The 22185-nt window shown below is 37.8% G+C and overlaps 3 protein-coding genes and 2 pseudogenes across 3 annotated transcripts; 3 read left to right on the forward strand and 2 right to left on the reverse strand.

Moving 5' to 3' along the window:
- Positions 1–192: 192 nt before the first annotated feature.
- LOC130510133 (uncharacterized) lies at positions 193–663 on the reverse strand. The gene has a single exon (XM_057006479.1). The coding sequence runs from the start codon at positions 661–663 to the stop codon at positions 193–195; it is 471 nt and encodes a 156-aa protein (XP_056862459.1).
- Positions 664–3439: 2776 nt separating this feature from the next.
- On the forward strand, positions 3440–6356 carry LOC108844403 (NADH dehydrogenase [ubiquinone] iron-sulfur protein 7, mitochondrial-like; annotated as a pseudogene).
- A 1615-nt stretch (positions 6357–7971) lies between these two features.
- On the forward strand, positions 7972–9524 carry LOC108846655 (putative F-box/kelch-repeat protein At2g29810). The gene is made up of 2 exons (XM_018619863.2): positions 7972–9176; positions 9257–9524. Exon 1 carries the CDS (start codon positions 8043–8045, stop codon positions 9135–9137), a length of 1095 nt encoding a protein of 364 aa, XP_018475365.2. The 5' UTR covers positions 7972–8042; the 3' UTR covers positions 9138–9176; positions 9257–9524.
- A 960-nt stretch (positions 9525–10484) lies between these two features.
- On the forward strand, positions 10485–17743 carry LOC108845581 (uncharacterized; annotated as a pseudogene).
- Positions 17744–18133: 390 nt separating this feature from the next.
- LOC108847446 (F-box protein At2g14710) lies at positions 18134–19515 on the reverse strand. The gene has a single exon (XM_018620689.2). The coding sequence runs from the start codon at positions 19479–19481 to the stop codon at positions 18339–18341; it is 1143 nt and encodes a 380-aa protein (XP_018476191.1). The 5' UTR covers positions 19482–19515; the 3' UTR covers positions 18134–18338.
- Between the last annotated feature and the right edge of the window lie 2670 nt (positions 19516–22185).

Here is a 22185-nt window from a genome sequence, read left to right on the forward strand (position 1 = left end):
TTGTCCAACTGAAACTATTTCATAAAACGAAAACGGTTTGGTTACGTACAAAAGAAACCCCCTAAAAATCTTAACCATCAAGACACCAAAAATACTATCGACAGAACAGACCCCTGTAAAACAACTGCAACCAAAACCCACATCCCACTCAATTAAAAGGCATGACCATTGAGAGAATGAAACATCAGCGAATCAGACATGTGAGAGGCCACGGCTTTCATACAAGAACAGGTCAGATAACCAAGATGGTGGCCCTGCCGCAACATACGACTGAACCAAACCATACTTGTTGACACTATCTGCGATGAAAGACGCACCTCTGTTTGTCTCTTTTTTACTAATCTTCACCTTCCACTCCTCAATGCTCCCAAACTGACATACAAATTCATCACGCTGAAACAAAAAGGAAGGCCAAGCTTGAGGTCGCATCACTGCACCAAAGATATCTTCAAACTCTCCAGCAAAAATAATTTTGTTGAAATGAAGACTGCTCATGCTCTCTGCTGCCCAGAGCACAGTCTGCAGTTTAGCTTCTCCCTTCGATGCTACCTCTGCAAACGCTCTCCTGCTGTGACAAATCACAAACCCCTTGTCATTCCGAACCACCCACGCTGCACCTAGTGCTCTGGTCCCTTTATCCCAATCTAGAGCGACATTGCACATGAGCCATGAAAATACTATTTACTGACTTATTGACTTTATCAAAAATTAAGATAAAAAATAATTAAATAACACCTTTTTATAACAAAAGACTCTTTTGAATATAAAGAAACTTTTGAATCTAAAAAATAAAATTACAAAGATTTTTTAAATTGTTACCTCCAGTCTATTATATATATACTATTAGACTAGATGTTTTGCACCATGTGCAGTGATAAAAATTTAAGTTATATTTAAATTTAAATTTATAAATATTAGATATTTTATTATTTTTGACCCGTATGTAATCTAAATTTGATTTAGTAAAGTATAATTAAGAGAAAAATAATTTTGTTTATTTTAAATAATATTTATAATATGTATGTATGTAATGTTAGTAATTTTTATCTATTCTTTTTGTTATATTATTAAATCAACTTATATAAAATTACTAAAAAATAATATGAAAATTGTATAGTTGTCAAAAATTAAACAGCAATTTATAAAATTTGTAGATATTTAAAAGAAACTAATGATATTACAATTATAAATTTATAATTTTAGAATTGTAGAAAGTTTTGAAAGTTTTAGTAATACAAAATTTATAATTATAAAAATAATTCATTAGTTTTTCGAAAATGTATAATTTTCATATTTGAAGAAATTTGTTCTATTGATGATTTATGAGTTATTATCATATTTTAAAAAAGTTTAACAAAAATATAATCGATATTAAATGTAATGTATTAGTTATTGCCATAGAGTTTTCCAAAAATATATATCAATATAAAATGCAATTGTCCATATCATATTTAACCATAAAATATGTCATCTTTTTTAAGTGTCATAACATATTTTTTGTGAAAATAATTATAGTGATGACAGTATACAAATCACTTCGAAAATATAGTCTAAGGAATTTTCCATCTTTTATTAATAATATCATCCAAGTAATTTTTGTGTAAATGCCAATTAGGTTAGAGAATCACCAATCATGCATTTTGCTTCTCTATATCAACTCCATCATAAGCTCTTTAATAAGTAAACTAGATCTTGACCCGTGCGACCGCACGGATATTAATTTTCTGTTTTAGTTTTTATTTATTTATACTAATGATGTATTTGAAATACTTGATCGTTTACATTGACTACGTTAGGGATGTGTATTTGGATATCCACTGTTCGGTTAAAATCTATTTGAGTTTGAGATTCCGAGAGTTTAAAGATTTCAGCAACATTCAAATATTTATAAATTTTGGTTTCAGTTTGATTCGGGTATTTGTTGGTTCGGTTTCGGATACAGATAACCCGTTTGAATTATTTTAAAATTTTCAAAATTTATATATACTTTAAATTTATCAAAACATATAAATTTGAGTAATGTAAGCCAAAATACCTAAACTAAAAATTAAAAAAATAGGTTGAACTTCAATATTTGGATGGAGAATAAATATATATTTAAATATTTTTTGGTGTTTGATTATTGTTTATCTACTTTATATGTTTACTTTTGACTATTTTTATATTTCAAATAGTTTAGACAACTTTAAGTTGACAAAAAAATAACTTTAAAATATCATTAATTGTTGAAAATAAAAAAAAATACATTAATCTAACTAAAATAAAACATTAAAATAGGAAAAAAACACACATTAATTTAACTGAAAAAGACAATTATTAAAATAGGAAAGAAAAAGAAACACATTAATCTAACTGAAAAGACAAGTATTTAAATAGGAAACTCAATTTAATTCTCAGTGGCATAGAAAGTGTAATTAAATTTGAAAATTAAGGGTATTTTTATATGTGTACTTCTGTTTTAATAAGATAGATTAAGAGTCTAAATAATAAGGGAAGTATGTTTCTACTTTAATATACAAAAAATGTTGTAAGGCTATATGTTTTCTAACAATACCAATGGCAAATATATTTGCATATGTGTAATGCACATAATCTATCGAATGTATTTTTATGTAGTATTTAAACATGGAATCATTCATAATAAATCTCTTACATACTTCACAATTTTATAGTTAATACTTACTTACAAAATAAAAAAATACCAAACAACATTTAAAATTGAAATATCATATCAAAATAAATAAATAACACAAACAAAAGTAATTTATTTTGAACTTTGATGTTTACATTATACTCTCTATTTCAAAATTATCAATTTTGAATGTTTTTAAAAAAGATATATATATATATATATATATATATATTACATTTTCAGTGTATCATTTTTAGGTAATAGTTGTGGAGATAATTAATCGCAAAAAAAATTAAGATGAATTTTAATATGTAGGAAATTTTTAAAACATATATTTTTTTAACATCAGTTTTATAGATAACCAACCAGACGTAACTCTGTAAAATCTCTAATTATAGTAATGCAAGAACTTCGTGGTTCAGAGTACAGGAAAGGCACTATGACAGTGTCTCAATAAAGGGAAAAGTAAATTCTAACTTTTGGAAGATACATTATGGAAGTTACATTATTGGACCATTAGCAATATATATATATATATATATATATATATATATATATATATATATATAATCTAATGGTCTTAAATCCATTTGATAAAGATTTTTGGAAATTGATAAGAATATATATTTAATCTAATGGTCTTAAATTAAACAGAAACAATTATTTAAATTTCTCTAATTTACTGTAAATAAGTTTTTTTAAAAAGGTGAAAAGATGGTAATATAAATAGTTTATCCACCTGCTTTTAGTAAATGTTTTCGCCTGGTTCACAACTCCACGACGAGTAAAAAAAAGAACTAACTATCCATGGCCATGATCACGCGCAACACCGCACGCGCCTCCCTCTCCTTCTCCAATCTCAACGCGCCGCCGCCGCTGCGGTCTCTCACATCCACACATCCCTCCCCGCTCTCTCCCTCTCGACAACACCGACTGCCTACACCAGACCAGGTCCACCTTCCTACACCAGACCACCGTCTCCTCCGCCGGGTCTCTCAAAGACGGCGGAGTTTGTGATCTCGAAGGTTGATGATCTCATGAACTGGGCTAAGAGGGGATCGATCTGGCCTATGACCTTCAGCCTAGCCTGCTGCGCCGTGGAAATGAATCAGATGATGCATACCGGTGCTGCTCGCTACGATCTCGATCGATTCGGTTTCATCTTTAGGCCTAGTCCTCGTCAGTCTGATTGTATGATTGTCGCCGGGACGCTTACTAACAAGATGGCTCCGGCTCTTCGCAAGTAACGCCTCTCTATCCCTGGAAGAATTTGTTCGTTATCTTCGTGTTTGTTGTTCTTATTGTTGATAAGGCGAGTAGAATTAGGTTTTCAGGAGATTTTGATTGGGGATTTCGTTAGGGTTTATGCATTTTGATTGTGTTGCTTTGGTTTACGTTAGAGTGAGAGTTTCTGTATGAATATGACTGACCTGGGAACCATACCGTTTGTATCCATGAGTTTGGGTGGAATATAGAATACAGAGATGACGAGTAAGCTACACTATGCGGAATTATATCTCGTTTCGTGTAACCTCTGTGATTGTCTTTTGTGGGGGAGATACGGATTTCAGATTATCTAGCTTGGGTAAATATGTATTAGTGTCAGCTATCATGGTTTGGGTTTAGCAAACTTGGTCTTGCTAGTTAGAGGTTGGAGAATCATTGTTATTATGTTTTGTTCTGAAATAATTTGTAGCTCTATGTGAATGTTTCGAATCTTGCTTGCCATGTTGTAACTGAAACCTGATGTCCATTTTATTGCGAGGTTTGTTCTTGATGGAAAAGTTTATATCTGACACACTTGATAAGATTCCTGACTCTTTCTCTTTTTGATGTTATGAACCTTTCATTCAACTGCAGAGCTTGTCAATAAACGTATGTCTATGGGTTTTTTTTTTAGCTGAGCTTATGCACTAGTGATGTTTATAGGGCCTTAGACACTAGAGAGATGCATTTGAGAGATGATTGATAGCTTTATAAGTTGTTGGTCTAGATTAGCTCGTATGCTGAATAAACAAAAACTAGTATTTATGTATAAAACTCTCTCTTCAACCCACAAAATCAGTATTGGATCTGACAGAAGTCCTCTATGTGGATCAACTTAAAATGTTTCCTAAGGCTTGTGTTCTTGTTTATCCTGTTTGGAAGAAGTTCCCAGTTTTCTAATATCTGGAAACAATATGAGACAGGGTGTATGATGACCAAATGCCGGAGCCAAGGTGGGTGATTTCGATGGGAAGCTGCGCCAACGGAGGTGTGGATACTATCACTATACCTACTCAGTAGTTCGAGGCTGTGACAGAATCGTGCCAGGTGGACATATACGTCCCTGGGTGCCCCCCAACAGCTGAGGCATTGCTCTATGGGCTCCTCCAGCTTCAGGTAGGTGCAAGGATTTCTTGCGCTGTTACCAAAAAGCCCGGAGCTAATAAAACGTGGACGTTTTAATTGCAATGTTTCTTTGTCGTGGAGATGCCATGTAAAGGAGTGAACTTCAGTCTAGGTTAACGATCGGATTTCTATCTTCTTTGTAAACATTGTTTAATCATCAGTTTACTTGATTACTCTTTAACTATCTTTTTATTTCCATTGAATTTCAGATTAGCGTGGGAAGGTTTCACTGAGTACAAGATCAAAAGTGATGGAAATTACCAGGTATTAGTGTTTCTTATTCCCTTATCATCATCATCATCATCATCATCGATTGTATACCCTGAAGAATGTTTATGAACTCTGTTATAGTTTAGCTCTATAGCGGATCAGCTCTTCAGGTGTCCGGAGTATCATGAAAAAAGTTCGAGAAAGAATAGTGAAACAGGTATCATCAACCGTAGAAATTTTATTTTCAACTTTGCAGATTGTGTGTTTTTTTAATCTGTTAACATGATGTTTATATGAACTCTTTTCAGCTTAAAACTTGTCCAAAACTTTACAAAGAGTTTGTTGAAATGGACTCGAGTAAAAAAAAAAGAACAAATGATCTTCCCAAGGATAACTCCGACTATGTGAAGAACATGTCCAAGAACGGCGTTTGGGGTGATAGCGTCACGTTGCAGGCAGCTGCAGATACGGTTAACTTCTATAATCTCTTCACTTTGACTTTTAATTCTCCTCGCTCGTTTCAGCTCAGTGAACAAGTATTCGCTATAATGCAGTTTGGGGTGAAAAACAGTGGTCATTACATCGGAAAAAGAAGTATCTTCCATGGGGATTGTTCCTAAGTCTTTGACACTCGAGAGAGTTGTTTACTTGATCTATTTGACTGGAGTCCATTACAACTCCATCTACTTAAAAGGTACTTAATTTTCTTCTTCACAAGTCTGGCGAACTGTATCTAATCTTTCTTCTTCACAAGTCTTATTCTCCATCTTGTTGGTTGTTACAGGTTCAGAGACAGATGCTGCACCCATGGAGCTTCCGGGAAAGGGTAGTAACAAGAATACGAATAACAGTGACAAGGACATGAACACATGTGAAGAATGAGAATGACAAGGACAGCAAGGACAAAAACAACCAGAAGAAGAACAAAAAGAAGCTATAGGCTACAAAGGAGATTTATACTTGAATTACAAAACGGCAACAAACAGATATTTAGCATTTTCCTTGATTGTTTCACATTAATTAGAAATTATACAACACGGATTCCTTTATCACATCCAAATACTCGCTGTACTAACCAACAGTTGATTATTATTCTTCACCGTCTGGAAAAGCTTGAACTTTCTATTTCTGCTGCAATGAAAAAAGTCTTCAACTTTTCCTATCATCAAATAAATTCCCAACTATTTGTTCTCAATTCCATTACGGAAACGTTGAATCCGTTACTAACGGTTTCTTCACCGTCTTGTCTTGTAATGAGAAGAAAAACACGTTTCTGATGCCAAAAGTCTCATTCTTCACTTTGATTTCACACGCAAAATGTGATTCTCTTACAAATCGACCGCCAATTTCAAAACAATGTCGGATTAGTTTCACCAAACGGCCACTGTAGTTCTGACTAATTCCGAAACTATATGGAATAAATATTAAAGCCCAGATGTTGTTAGCTAAATGCCAAATTGAACCATGCACCAGCTATTGAACATTGGAGCGTTACAGTTTTTGAAGTAGCGCGTACAGTTTGTGAAATAGTGGGTATTGGTTAATTTATATGTTATTTTCAATTTTTGGATTTATGTATTATGTTTAGATTAGATCATACTCTTATTTAGTTTCCACCAAATTAATCCCAAGTAACAATCATATTTATCTTCAAATTATAATCAAATTTCTAGTAAAGTTTCGGTAATGTGATGAATATCAGCTTGATTGACGATTTAAGCGAAGAAGGACGAGAACAATCCGAGAAACATCCATAAATAGAATATAATAGAGTCATATCATATCAAAAACAATATCGCAAAAATGGTCTAGAAAAAACCACAACACTCTAGAGATACGAAGGTAGAGACAGAGAAAACAGAAAGAGATCTATGGCTATAATTTTTCCAAAATCAATATCTCTATACGAATCACCATCACCAAGACTTAGATCCTAAGAGCAGAGCCGAACACAAAAAGCCGCCACGGCTGCAACACCAGCTGAGACGATGGAAGGCGAGAAGGCACCAGATCCAGAAGTAGGGCTTGGCGCTGGAGACTCACCCTGAGCTGAAGCGACGGTAGCAACAACGGAGACAATCACCGCGACGAGAGCAACAACGCAAGTCTTTGAGATCGCCATTTCAGAGATTTGTAGCGTGTGAGAGAAAGCAAAAGGAGGCTAGGATTTTTGTTACTCGAAATGTTTAAAAGCTCTGATGAGGCGTATATAAAGAGGTTGAGCACACGCGGAGCTGTCCGGTTTAGCTGGGTTTAGGTAACCGGCTTTTCAAGAATTATAAATCCTACAATTACAGCTGGTCCACCTGCGGGTCCCGCGTATCATGATGATCAACGGCTTATATTCTCCCAACGTGTTTACTGAGATTTCGAGAGGCCCATGTTAGCAAGTCTTTAATCTGAAAATTAGTAGAATTTCCAGTCAAGTCAAAGGATTTTGAAAGAACATGTATACCTTAGGTATGATACCTCGATCGATTTTTAATTTGGTGTAGAGGAGGAAAAAAAAAAAGAGCAAGCGGTTAAAGGTTTAATATTTACCCTATTAATCCCTCAACTTGTTTTTAATAATGTAATAGGGTAAAGCAACACAAAACCGCTGGAGCATAATCTTGGAGGCCCATTAATGAGGCCCATGTTAGCAATTTGACTCCTACCTAGATATTATAATATGCAACCTTATCATACCGTTATAAAATACAAGAGGCGAAGGAAGCAATCGATCAAGAACTCTTTCAAAACACAAAACACAGAGAAAGAACATTTTCAAAAACAGAGCTTTCCTCACCCACCGAGAAGACAAGAAGATATGGAAGAAGTGAAGAAAATCTTGGACGAAAGTCCAGACGACGTCACCGAGCGTATCCTCGCAATCACCCGGAGATGTTATTACCCGAACCTCTCTCTCGCCTCCAAGAACTTCAACCGTATTCTTGGTACTCCGGGAATCTACCACTTACGCTCCGCCCTCGGCGTCACCGAACCCATTCTCTACGCCTCCATCGGTTTCCCTCCTTCCGAAAGCGCTAGTTGGTTCATTCTACACCAAGAAAAGGTTTCTTTACGCCTACGCAAGATCCTATCACTCCCTTCGAGGCTTCTGATTGCGGTCGCCACAGTCGGAACAGATATGTACGTACTCGGCGGAAGCGTCAGTGGGAAACCCACGTCGGACGTGAATCTCATTGACTGCAGATTCCACACCAGTCGCTCTCTCCCGAGCATGAAAAGAGCTCGCAGCGGCGCCGTCGCCGGAGCCATCGACGGCAAGATATACGTTATCGGAGGTTGTACGAAAGAGTCCGACTTTATCGGAGGTTGTATCGAATCGTTTGATGTAGAGACTCAGTCTTGGCGTGACATGCCTTGGGTGTTGCCACGTGTCCATTGTCAAGGAAAGTTCGTGACAAGTGCTGTGATGGACGACAAGATCTTTGTTTTGGGTACCAAATGTTTGGTTTTCGATCCCAATGTAGGTGCTTTGGTTCAATGGGACGATGGAGGTGAGCTTAAGAAACTGTGGCAAGCCTCCTCTTGTGTGATTGATGATAGGTTGTATACGATTGATCTTGGGCGGTCTCTTAAGCACCCCATCATCGTGTATGATCCAAAGGCAGAGGAGAAGAGGTGGAGACCCGTTTATGGTGTTAACTTGAGTAGGGATTTGCGCCCTCTTATTGCTTATTATGACTCCAAAATGGCGAATTTTGGTGGGAAGCTGTTGATACTTGTTGGTGGTATCGCCATGCCTGATTCTCATTGCGAGGACGAACAGGTTTGGTGCGTAAAGATCGCTTTGGAAAGACACGGAGATGAGATTTGGGGGCATGTGGAATCAACCGAGCTGGTGCTTGAATCAAAAAAGTGGCCTTCCATTGAGCTTTCTCGAACTGTCACTCTTTGATGATAGCTGCTTAAGATGGGTGTGGTTAACCTCTTACAGGTACGTGTCTCTGTGCTTGTACTTAATTAAGTGCCTCTTGTCTTTTACGTCTCAAAGCTTAGTTTTGTTTTTAATTGCAGGTGAAGGATCGTCTTGTTCATGTCTTTTAAGCAGCTTGTTGATCGATCGAAGCAAAGTTTCTGTCATCTCACACCTCAATTGTAACTCGTCCTTCTTAACCTTTGTGCACAGTGTGAAAACTCTTTACCGATTTAGCCTTGATTTTAGCTGCCTTTTGTAAAGTGATACTTCTGGTTATTTTTGAAAACTCAGATACTTCTGCCTTTTGATAACTCAGATATATAGGCCATTCCTTCTCTTATTTTTAGCTGCCTTTTGTAAAGTGATACTTCTGGTTGAAATGCATCTTTGGTTATCTGATAAGCCACAAACTAACTCAAACAAAATTTCCAAGTCATCACTGCTTCTTAATTCTTATATATGTGTTATCATGTATATTTGCGTAATGTATACTATTTTACTTTTAGGTGCAAACTTTCCACCTCCACGTCATCAATATACCTCCTGCATACTCACATATCCACCTCCGATATAATTAACCATAGCTACGATAAACACTCCAGCAAATTACATAAACTCTAATTATAAGAGAAACACATAACTTCTTATCCAACAGATAGATAAACATAAACGAGTTCTTACAAAATATATGCACCCGAAAACTGTAACCCTAGTTAAGATAAACACAACTGCAATTACATAAGCCCCCGTAATATGCATTAGTTAATTACTCAGACATATATTGTTAAAGAAATGTCAATTACACGTTATAATATGCTTAGATTTCAAGTAATCTACTCAGGTAGATATTTTTACAAACTTTATTTTGGTTGATGAAAACATTAATCTACTCAGATATTCTTAAATTAACACAATAATAACAAAGCAACTGACTGACATGTCATCTCCTTTATATAAAAAAAAATGAGAGCTTTCCTAAGCGTGGAGATTAATATATAGATGAGAGTCTTTTGGCCCTTAATATAGCTGATTTCTTCGCGATTACGATGAGGCCGCACGCACCTGATCGTAACTACTCTCCGTTCCAACCTCTCTCTCTCTCTCTCTCTCTCTCTCACAGCAGTTTCTGCGTGGGTTTATACGCTATTCTCCAGTGTACGTATACATGCACACACATATTCGTATGTTGATGTAATTTGCATAGGGTTTGTTGATTTTGGGTCTCTGAGTTTTCAATTTCGTCAACACTAAGCTCAGTGATCCGAATTGGGGATCGAATCGAAAACCTCAGTGGACTTCGTCTGCGATGACTGTTGATACTAGTAGATGGCTCGATTTCAATTTCTCTTCGTAGCTGTTGCGGTTTTTACCGTAAACCCTAGCTCAAACTACCGATTCGCCATTGTCGAGCCGAATTCGGGTTTCGATTCGGGTTCAGACCCGGATTCGGAGTCGCTGCTTTTCCATCAGGATTACTCCGCCGCCGCCTCCTCCTCACGGACGGTCGGTGTCTTGCAGCGAGGATCTCGGCGGCGTTGGGTTTCTGGATACCACTTGCAAGATCGTCAGCCGATTTGAATCTTACTAAATATGTGTATATAGCTGGGAAGGGTAATTTCATCATCCTACCTGGGGTTAAGTTTCTCTCGTCGCTGGGACGTTTGAGCTTTCCGCTGGTAACGCTAGCTTTGCCGATTCCGACGGGCATGGTGGGAGGGGAGCTTGTTGTTTGACTGATACTAAGAAGCTTCCCGAAGATGTCTGGGGAGGGGATGCGTACTCGTGTTCGACTCTGGATGAGCCGTGGAGTTATGGGAGTAAAGGCGGGTCGACGAGCAGGGAGATTGATTACGGAGGAGGAGGAGGGTGGGAGAGTGAAGATGAATTTCACGCAGTTTCTGGTGGTTAATGGAGGAGCTAAAGTTGGTGGTGGCAGCATCTTCATCACGGCATATAAGATGTAACGTACTTTCGATTCTATGCTGTTTTTTCTCCATGGTCTTTCTAGTCAGCAGAGAAGGCAAGATTTGTCATGGATTAAGCATTACTTGCTAGACGTAATCTTTAGCGCAAAATCCTCTCATGGTTGAATATTGTATGCTAGGACTGTGCTTTATAGGGTCTCTGTTCTCATTTGGATATGTGATTAAGAATTCATCTTCTCCACGGCATATTTATTTTAAATTTAGGGTCTTGCTTATAACTCTCTGAAATTTGCTGTTTGTTATTGTATGGTTCACATGAAACAACTCATTTTCTATGTTTATTTCAACGGTTAGTGGTGAGCCTTTTGTCTTCTTAGATTCTTTGTGAATTGATCTCAGCTAGCATGCTTTGCTGTTATTTGAAGTGCAGGACTGGAATTGGACAGATCAGTGCATGTGGTGGGAATGGTTACGGTGGTTGGGGTGGTGGAAGAGTATCTGTTAATATTCTTAGCAGGCATGATGACCCAAAGATCTTTGTGCATGGTTAGATTCTCTTCCTTAATTATATCCACATTTCCAGAACTTGTGTGTTGCGAAATTTTATTGTGTCCTAAACTATTAACCAATAAATTTTCATGCTATAATTCCATTTTCCCAGCTGATAAATCATCACAGAAAAATTCTTACAGCGAGTATTTCCGTACTTGCTTAACATTGTCAATTATTTGAACTAATTTCATTCCCCCACATGCAAGCGGGTACAGTATCGGATGTCCAGATAACTCAGGGGCTGCTGAGACGCTATACGATGCTGTTCCCCGAAGCCTTTTCGTTAGCAACTACAATCTGACGACAGATACTTAGTACGCTTCTCTTAGAATTCCCCTTCCAGCCTCTTTGGACCAATGTTTATATCCAGGATAAAGCGCGGGTAACTTGTCCTCTGCTATGGAGTCGTGTTCAGGTATTTCAAAAGTGAATTTCAAGTGCATGGGCTTCGTAGGTCAACTATTTGATCACCTTCCGCAGTTGCAATGCTATTTGTGATCTCAGATCAAATGATATTGTTTCCTTTTTCTGCAACTCTAGTGTTTTCTGTATATTTTAGTCTTGCCTCTGTATATAAAATTTAGGTATTCAGTGGGATTTCCAGTTTTCAGCATATTATTTTGTAAAATCAAAGATGTAGTACTCAAATACTCAATATGCAGGTTCAAGGGCAAATTAGTTTGTTGTGTGGAGGTGTTTTGAGCTTCGGATTGGCTCACTATGGTACATCAGTATTTGGATTATTGGCCGAAGAACTCTTAATGAGTGATTCCACTATCAACGTGAGTCTATTCCTGGTTCTCCACTTTTCGGAAATTCTGATGCAACAACATCGTGTCTGTCTGCGCTAGATACGAATATTTCTGTGCTGCTACTATCTGCTTCATTCTTGATTTACCTGGCCATTCTTCATATTGCGTATTCTATTTTGATACTCATGTAAATCATTTGTTCGTCATGCTTTTGTGTTATTGTCATGTACCAGGTTTATGGGGCTTTACGCATGACTGTCAAGATGTTCTTGATGTGGAATTCAGAATTGCATATAGATGGAGGAGGAGGAGGAGGAGAATCAGGAAATACAACTGTTTCGACTTCCATACTCGAAGCTAGCAATTTATTCGTTCTTAGGGTACTCACAAATTCATGTCATTGTTTTCCTTCTCCAAATAATATGTGACAAACTGTTTCATCTAATTTGTTTGTGTTACTTCTCAATCTAAATTAGGAATCATCTGTCATTCGGTCAAGTGCAAATCTTGGAGTCCATGGACAAGGTCTCTTGAATCTAATTGGACCAGGGGGTTCAATTGAAGCACAACGGCTTGTTTTGTCACTGTTTTACCAGATTTATGTAAGTGGGCTCCTAGTGCTTATTTTGATGACATTCCTGCATCATATGACTATTCTGGGCTGATGAAAAATAGTCGGTGGTGTTTATAGCCACGAAAATGCAATGAAACAGGCATAATGTGACAATCGGTCTCCTTTAGAGGCCATATTGGCTTTTAACATAATAGATGTAAAGAAGGTACTTGATGTCGACTTTTTTTTCCTCGAAATTGAAGGTTGGGCCTGGATCTATTTTGCGTGGTCCTCTACTGAATGCATCCCGAGATGCTGTGTAAGTTTTTAGGAAACGCCATATTATACTTAGTTTGATTTCATACGAAGATAATATCAACTGACGATAATTGACCTCTCATCCTTTGCAGTACACCAAAACTCTATTGTGATCGGCAAGATTGCCCCTATGAGCCACTGAGTCCTCCAGAGGACTGCAATGTCAATTCATCTCTATGCTTTACTCTACATGTATCTCTCCTGTATTTAAACTCACATGCTCTAGCATGAAAATTCTGATAACGTTTCTTTCTTTCTAGATATGCCGTGTTGAGGATATTATCGTCCAAGGTTTCATCAAAGGATCAGTAGTTCATTTCCACCGTGCAAAAACAGTAACCCTTGAACCTTCTGGAGAGGTTAGTTCCAGTGGAATGGGTAACAATAATTATTTTCTTTTTGGATTTGTTTTGATCGCGCGTCCTCTACATTTCGTATGGCATGTCCCTGGCTTACTCCATTTATTATAATATACAAGGTGCTACCCCTTCTCCATATAGGGAGAATCGAAGATATGTTCTTATACTTTTTAGTGTGTTTGTAGCATCATACTTAAGCAATTTTTAATGTGTTATCACAGGTTGTAGAGGTGGTGTAGGTGAAGGTAAATTATTGGGAAATGGCATTGGTAGTGGTGGTGGGCATGGCGGTAAAGGTGGGCGTGTATGTTACAATAACAGCTGTGTTGAAGGTGGAATTACGTATGGAAATGCACAACTCCCTTGTGAGCTTGGCAGTGGAAGTGGCGATTATAGCCCGGACTATTCATCTTCTGGTGGTGGTATTGTAGGTATGGAATGTCTGGGATTTGGTGATTCTGGAGTTCCATTAAAACTGAGAGATTAGGTTGTGTCGTCACTAGAATTTGATGCAGAATGTATGCTGTAGACTGCTGACTATTCGTATTTCGTGTGTTGAATATTTGGCGAATTATATTTTGCTATTTGAAGTTTATGATTTATAGGCTGTTTACATTGTAGAAGCTTGTCATAGCTTAGGCCATATACTGTTGTGCATGCATGTAGTTACCATGAAAGCTTTAGCATTCATGATGATCCGTTTAACCTGTTCTTTCTTTTCCTTTGATTTCTGGTCAGTGATTGGTTCAGTGGAGCAGCCACTATCTGGTTTATCACTTAAACGGTCAATTAGGGCTGATGGAGAAAGTGTCAAACGTTCTAGAAGAGATGAAAATGGTTCTGTAGTAGCACCTGGTGGTGGTTCTGGTGGAACAGCTCTTTTGTTCCTGCGTTATCTTAGTCGTCTCTTCTCTCAAGTGGTGGTGGGTCAGGCATTCCTGCTGGCGGTGGTGGTGGAGGAGGTGGGAGGATTCATTTTCATTGGTCAAACATTCCCACTGGGGACATATACCAGCCTATTGCTAGTGTAAAAGGAATAATACATGCAAGGTATCACATGCATATTGGTGGGCCTTGGTTGTTTGGTTTTCTTCTGATGGGTCTCCTCATCCTCTTAGGACTTGTACTTTGTGTTGCACGAATGAAATTTGTTGGAGTTGATGATTTACCTGGCCCAGCACCGACGCATCATGGCTCTCGGATAAATCATTCCTTCCCTTTCCTTGAATCACTAAATGAGGTTAGATGATTTTCTTTGTCTTGGAATATTAGATCCAAAATTGTTTGTTTGTTGTACTTTATAGAAGCAAGTGAAGAATGATTTATGTATTTTCTGATTTATCACTCCAGATGCAACTTATATATGGCCAGCAGACATAACTGAGCGAAATAACCTACCAAATATTCCTTATGATACAGAGTTGTTGTTTATAATGTTGCTTTTTTCAGGTGTTGGAGACAAATAGAGCAGAGCAATCGCAGAGTCATGTGCATAGAATGTATTTTATGGGTCCTAATACATTCAGTGAGCCATGGCATCTCTCGCATAGTCCCCCAGAAGAGATAAAAGAGATAGTGTTAGTTGTTTCTTATTTGATTTCCTAGCTTGGTTGAGATTGTGTTTCATGAATTTGTCTGTTTATCTAATAAGTTGCCTTGGCTCTGAAATATTCTTATACTGCTTTTGGGTCTTTTAGATATGAGGCTGCATTTAACACGTTTGTCGACGAAATCAACTCTATAGCTGCATATCAATGGTGGGAAGGTGCAATATATAGTATTCTTTCAGTGGTTGCATATCCGCTTGCATGGTCATGGCAGCAATGGCGGCGGAAGTTGAAGTTGCAAAAGTTGCGTGAGTTTGTACGTTCAGAATATGATCATTCTTGTTTCCGCTCCTGTCGCTCCCGCGCTTTATACGAGGGTCTGAAGGTAATTTCTGTGTTTATTTGATCTCGTAACTGCTTAACAGGACTACACATTTTTCAGAATCTCTTATTCGTTTTAAAAGGATTTGTTGTCTTAATCTATTCATACTCTTTTTAAATTTAGGTCGTTTTAAAAGGATTTGTTGTCTTAATCTATTCATACTCTTGTTGGTGGTGATGGCAGTTACATGGCTCCTTTCTCACTTCAAAATGACAACATTCTTACTAGTCGGATGAGTCAGGTTGGTTACTTAGTTAACGAGAAGCAGTTTTAGCTGCCATGGTATAGGTTTATTGATCATTGTCATTGTTTTTATTTTCGCAGCTCGTTCCTCCCACTGCTTGCCACTTGGTACAGATTGGTGGCTGGTGTAAATGCTCAATTACGCCTTGTTCGCTGTGGGCGTCTAAGATCAACGTTTCATTCTGTTCTGAGATGGTTAGAAACTCATGCTAATCCTGCTCTGGAAACACATGGCATACGGGTTGATCTAGCCTGGTTCCAGACCGCAGCTCGTGGCTACTGCCAATACGGTCTCTTGATTCATGCTGATGAGGGTTCTGAACCAACATCACCTCAGTGTCAGTGAGACAGATGGACTGAGATCCAGCCACGGTAAATAAATGAGAAATTGCATTCTTTCATAGAGTCCATTTTAGTGACAACCGTCATTTTCCGTTAGGCACTATGCGGGGTTTTGATTTCTTATTCTTGCAACTTCTAGTTACGGTGTGACTGCACATAAAGAGAATTCTTCGGCACATTTAAGAGACACTATGCTCTACAACCAAAACCACACAAACGCTGAGGATAATACAACACGCAGAAAGAACTATGGAGGGATAATCGACCTTGACAGCGGTACCGAGTCTGAAAGAGAAGAGAGATATGCATATGCTTTTCCTTCTCTCTTTCTTAGTCCACAACACTAAACCCTGTGGGTACCTCTCCTGTCAAAATCCTTTATAATATGAATGTCTTATTAATTTATTATATGTTGTTTCGTCCAACTTTTCAATAACTACAGCGTCTCTTCCCTATGTTATGTATTACAGGATATGGTTGGCTTAGTTATATCGATGATACTTCTAGGAGATCTTAGTCTAGTCTTGCTCACGCTGCTCCAGCTGTATTCGATTTCTTTGGTGGATGTACTTTTGGCATTGTCTATATTACCTCTCGGCTTGCTATTGCCATTCCCCGCTGGGATCAATGCCTTATTCAGTCATGGACCCAGACGCTCTGCTGGCTTAGGCGCTTTGTGGAACTTCATGTCCTTGGTTAATGTGGTCAGTTCTCTTTGGTTTTGTTCTTTTGTTGTTGCTAATTTGTTTCGGTTAAAAATGCAATGTGAACAGTTATGTATCTGAGTGTTGATTCTTTAGAAGATGTTGCATGTCTTACGTTATTTGACAATTTTTTGGTTCTGTGACAGTTTGTTGCACTTCTTTGCGGATATGTTCATTATAACAGCGGATCATCAGCAAGCAAGAAAATCCCATTTCAGCCGTGGAACATAAACATGTGAGTATTACTAACAATGCAAAGGAATACTTTTGATAATCTTACACTTTTTGTCTATAAAGTTTGTGACGTGTGTTGCGGTGATGCAGGGGTGAAAGTGAATGGTGGATATTTCCAGCGGGACTGGTGGTGTGTAAGATAATGCAGTCACAGCTCATAAATCGGCATGTAGCAAACATGGAGATACAAGACCGCTCGTTGTACAGTAAGGATTATCAACTGTTTTGGCAGTCGTGACCAAGTCTTGTCAGGTAATATTTTGGATCACAAGTCAAAACAGTCCAGCCCCAGTTTGTTTTTTTGTTACTTCTCTAGGTGAATAGAATTAGGGATACAAAAGAGAAGGAACTGTGATTGTCAAGAGGAAAAAGAAAGAAAACAAGTTTATTTGATGGATATATGATTTAGAGGGACAACAAAACTAGTAACCAATCTAAAGATCCTGTCTGGGGGAAAAAGAATTGGTTTCGGTTTTGATTTTGTTTCTGTTTCTAGTGGACGGTTGTGTTGGTGAAGATCCTTGTTAAGGTTTGTATGTAAATAAGTGAGGAAACCAAAGATCAATCTACTTTTGGGGCTGTGTTTATTATATCTGCCTCAATACTCTTTAATGACTTCAGTTTTTTTTTTTTTGCTGTATATTTTGACAAGAAAAAAGGATTTGTTTGTATTATGGCGTTGGAGTTCTTGAGTACCAACAACACATGAATTACTGAGTTAAACAAAAGAGTATATAGATTCCAGGAGAGAAAGCTCAACAAAGCACATCCCAAGAAAAGCTCTTATAACATTAATGAACCCCTTTGATCAAAGCAAGCAAAAGCCCACCCATAAGAGCTGATCTTGAAGCAGCAGCAAGCCCTTGTCGCATAGACAGGAACCCTCACGTAACAGCACCTGCTACGATAGAGTTCCATGGATCTTCCTTCTTCCTAATGTACAGTTTTTCTTTGCCTGATGTCGAATCTCTGACTTGTGTCCGAATTTGGTTTTACTTGTGTCCAAACATGGTTTCTTATTACAATCTCTTGACCTATTTATTCGTTTTTTGTAAAAAAAAAGAGGCAAAACAAAAATGAAATTTACTCTCTTGCATTTTTTTTTGTTTTGAACTTGTGATGAGTTTTTCATCTCATCTACACGATAATGAATGAAATCACAGCGTTAAAAGAAATCTCCAAAAAAAAAAAAAGAGGCAAAACAAAAATGAAATTTAGCTGAATCTCTAGTTCCAAAACAAGAAAACACACGTAATAAGATAAAACTTGTTATTCTGGTTCATCTCTTTGACCTCGAGGAACCGGGACCAAGCTGGGAAAACAAGTGCAATGCAAAGGCCAAGGATCAGCCACAGAATCTAAGTGGACTTTGCTGATCAACTTATTATCCCCCATAATATAGATCCAAGGTTTGCCAGTTTTATCGCAACAACACACGACAAGCCTTTCATTGTTGTCAATGAAGTAACTCGGCTGCTGATAGTAGGTGGCCTGTGCTAAACGGGGAAGGTTAGGAATTGAAAAATTCATTAAACGCATCCAAACCACGCTTTTACCATCATCCTCAACGTTGACCTTGTTCTTAGTCACCCAAATCTCAATCTTCTTTGTTACCTTGCTTTGCTTTAACACCGAAAACCTATCTCCCTTAAAGACCCTAAGGACTAGAGCATCGAGAGGATGTCTCTTCCCACATGGTAGATCACAAAATCTGTAGAATCCTTCCCTCGAAAAATCAAAGGTTTCTAGGTGATACTTTGTCTCGTCAACAGAAACAATCCAAAACAAATTTCCATTCATCAAGACACCACTTAGAGAATGTGCCAGTGCAATTTGTTTTTTTTCCTTGTTAGTATCACCGGGTTTAGACACCACGTATTTCCACGTACCTGAGGCAAGGTCGTAGATTTTCCACTTGACATAATTACACCAAATTGTCTTGTACGCTCTTTTCTCACCTGTACTATTAGTATTAGTATGAGGATAACCTATGCCATGGAATTTAAATCTAGTTTCCCTAATCCAAGTAATTTGTTTCAACCACGGGTTACAAACTGCGGCTCCTGTATCCGTGCTACATATCAAGAACTCGTCGCAATTAACCAACTTCGTAGGTTTTTGAGATTCCAAACGGCCGGGAATATCCAATGATAACTCACGCACCACTATCTTGGGATCAATGCTCACCGAATAAATCTTTGATTTAGTTGTTAGGATGAATCGAAACGTGTCCTTGTGGTTGTATACGAACGTCTTGTCGTCCAATATAGCTTTCCATCGTTTGCAAACAACTCTGAAGCGCACGAGTGATTCTGGAGGGACGCGAGAGAGTATCTCTTCAATCATCTCCCATGGAAGCTTCTCCTCAAGCGCCGCTATCTCTGACTTTTGTTTTTTTGTGTTTGATTCCATTGTCTTTTTTAACTAGTTAGGGTTTCAACAGAATGCTCGCATACATATATATATATATATATATATATATATATATATATATATATATGATTGTAAGATCAATTTTCCTTTTTATATATACCGCCATTAAAAAATAAAAAGAAAATTTCTTGTTTATATTTAACATTATTATATTTATATTTTAGTTTTTCCGGTTTGGACAAAATTAAAATCTTATATGTTTGTAGCCTGTTTCTTTTTATTTAGTTAATTTTACTAAAATTCAAAAAAAAAACAAAAAAACTAAAACTACATTTTTCCCTTTGATCAGACCATATTGTAACACACACGTTGTATACTATATGGTAACACTGACTGACCACTCTCTTTCTTTCCAACATTCCACGTTTTTGGGGCACTGGACTGCTTGATGCTGTTCTTGATTTCCTCCTTGACCTCTTTCTTTTCTCTTGTCTCTTCTTTAGTCTCTCTGAATATGAATATCCTCTGATCTTTACCCACTACTTGCTCCTTTATGCAATCATCCTCATCACATAATTTTCTTTGGTCCTTTGATCATATCTCACTAAGACCCTCTTCTTTCTTTTCCTCCAAGTCTGCTTCTGTGGGAGTGAGCTTATACACTTCTGCTTCACTTTCATCTTCTGGTGATGGACACGTCTGTGAGAGTGAACTTACCTACAAACACACACACACAGAGCCGGCCGGTGGGCCAAGCCAAAGAAACAGTGGCTTCCGGCCTTTTGTAACAATAAATTCGGCCACAATTTGGACAAAGTTCCCTTTAGTCTAGTGGTTAAATCCAGATATTTAAGTCTTTCTTGGTGCAATCCAGCTTCGAATCCCTTTAAATGCGTCCACTTTTTAAAATTTTGCTTCTGGTCCTAGCTTTCCTAGGACCGGCTCTGCACACACACACACACCAAACAAGTACAAGATTATATATATACTCTCAACTCAAAGACTCATTTTAGGAGTGTATTCGATTGCCAAAACTTGTGGAGGGAGGCCGAACTCTGCTAACAATTTGGACTTGGCATCATCCGATACAGAGATTCTTGGGAGTTTCTCTATAATCTGCAATGCGAGTATGTATAGTACTTGCAAGGCTCTTACAAACAAAGAGAAGAGAGGAAGAAATGGACAAACCCTGAGGGTTAACACGATTACTAGGCAGAAGATGGAGAGCCGTTGAGACAAAGGGTTGTCCATACCTCTCTCCAAAAACCCTCATGGTCCGTAGCTCAAGCAAGTCACCACACCTCGCAGATGCAAATAGAAGCGTTGAAACCGCTTCGTTGACGCCATCAGAAACTTATCTATGCCTCCAAAACTTAACTGGAGCAGCAAGTGGTAAAGGGACATGAGATTCTCATCAAGGAAGAGATCATGAGCCCGACGAAGAGCACGGTCTCGTTCACCAATGCGGAGTAACTGGACTATATCGTGCCGTAAGTGTGAAGAAATTGCGTGTTTCTTGTTCTTGAGAAGCTTTAGACGATGTTGAGCTGCTTCAACAGTCTCTTACACTTTGAAGCCTTTCTCCATCCGAACAGAAAACCAAACATTGTTATCTTTTTTATGTTCATATGTGTATCTCTCAAGCTCCGTAGATCATGGTTGATAAATTTTTGAAAAAAATTACATATACTTAAACTCTCAAAATATATTTTTAGGTCCCTAACTTATTAAAATTATTTTTTGCACAGAGATGGTTTCAAAACCTCCAAAATTTCAAGACCGACCCTACTTAACATGGAACTCTTGAGAGTTTGTATGAGCATCAGTATTGCTAGGACAGAAAATGAGTCCTTAACATATTAAATTGATTTTTTTGTCCTTAAGAGACATCGGTAAGGACAATCACATGTAAAGTAGATTATTGCTAGGACATTTTTAGTTTCTTAGTAAATTCATTATTTATTTGGCCGAAGTTGCCCTATACAAAACCCAGATTCAGAGGAGGAATCAACTACACACTAGCAAGAAGACGACATCCTACGGCGGAAAAGAAGAGGAACACTACCTTTTCTGTAGAACTCGGCGGAGAAGAAATCGGCGGACAATCCAAGGATGTGGACAGAGATTCGGGATGAAATCGTCGGTGTGGCAAAACGACGACGACGGTTTCGTTTTCGGGATGAAATTGTCTGAGAACCAGAATGGTTTCGCCGTGCACAGAGAATGGAGAGAAGATGATTTCGACTTGTGAAACAGAAAGTAGGGTTTTGCCCTAGACGACTTCGACGCTTCATCAAAACGTGACACGTGCCACTAAGGACGACCCAACTCGTTCCTTAATTAAGACCCGTCCCACATTTTTATTATCCATTTCGATTTATTTTTGGGCCCAAATATCATTAGGACGCTTGTGAGGGACTGCGATACTTATGGTGGGGCGTCTCATGACTCTCATCACGTGGCCCTTGACGGTTATCACTTCCTTATTCTCTATTATACACATGCAAATAAACCTCCACCAATAAAACTCCACACGCATGCATATAGAGAATTGAGAAATTCCAATATTTCTTTTTAGTTTATTTTCATAAAAATAGCGATAAAAGAGAAAATGATTGGAATTTTTTTTAAAAAGATAATTATTCATTTATGCTCTAGGATCAACTAATATAGATTTAAGATTTAGAATTAAAGAATAGATTTTTGGAAGTAGAGTTTCAAATTTTTAACAAAAGATAATAAT

Source organism: Raphanus sativus, chromosome 3 (genome assembly GCF_000801105.2).
Source record: "Raphanus sativus cultivar WK10039 chromosome 3, ASM80110v3, whole genome shotgun sequence".
NCBI lineage: Eukaryota > Viridiplantae > Streptophyta > Magnoliopsida > Brassicales > Brassicaceae > Raphanus > Raphanus sativus.

What these genes read in the sequence shown, in the direction of transcription:
- LOC130510133 (XM_057006479.1), bottom strand. Translation starts at nt 663, where the DNA reads ATGTGCAATGTCGCTCTAGATTGGGATAAAGGGACCAGAGCACTAGGT.
- LOC108846655 (XM_018619863.2), top strand. Translation starts at nt 8,043, where the DNA reads ATGGAAGAAGTGAAGAAAATCTTGGACGAAAGTCCAGACGACGTCACC.
- LOC108847446 (XM_018620689.2), bottom strand. Translation starts at nt 19,481, where the DNA reads ATGGAATCAAACACAAAAAAACAAAAGTCAGAGATAGCGGCGCTTGAG.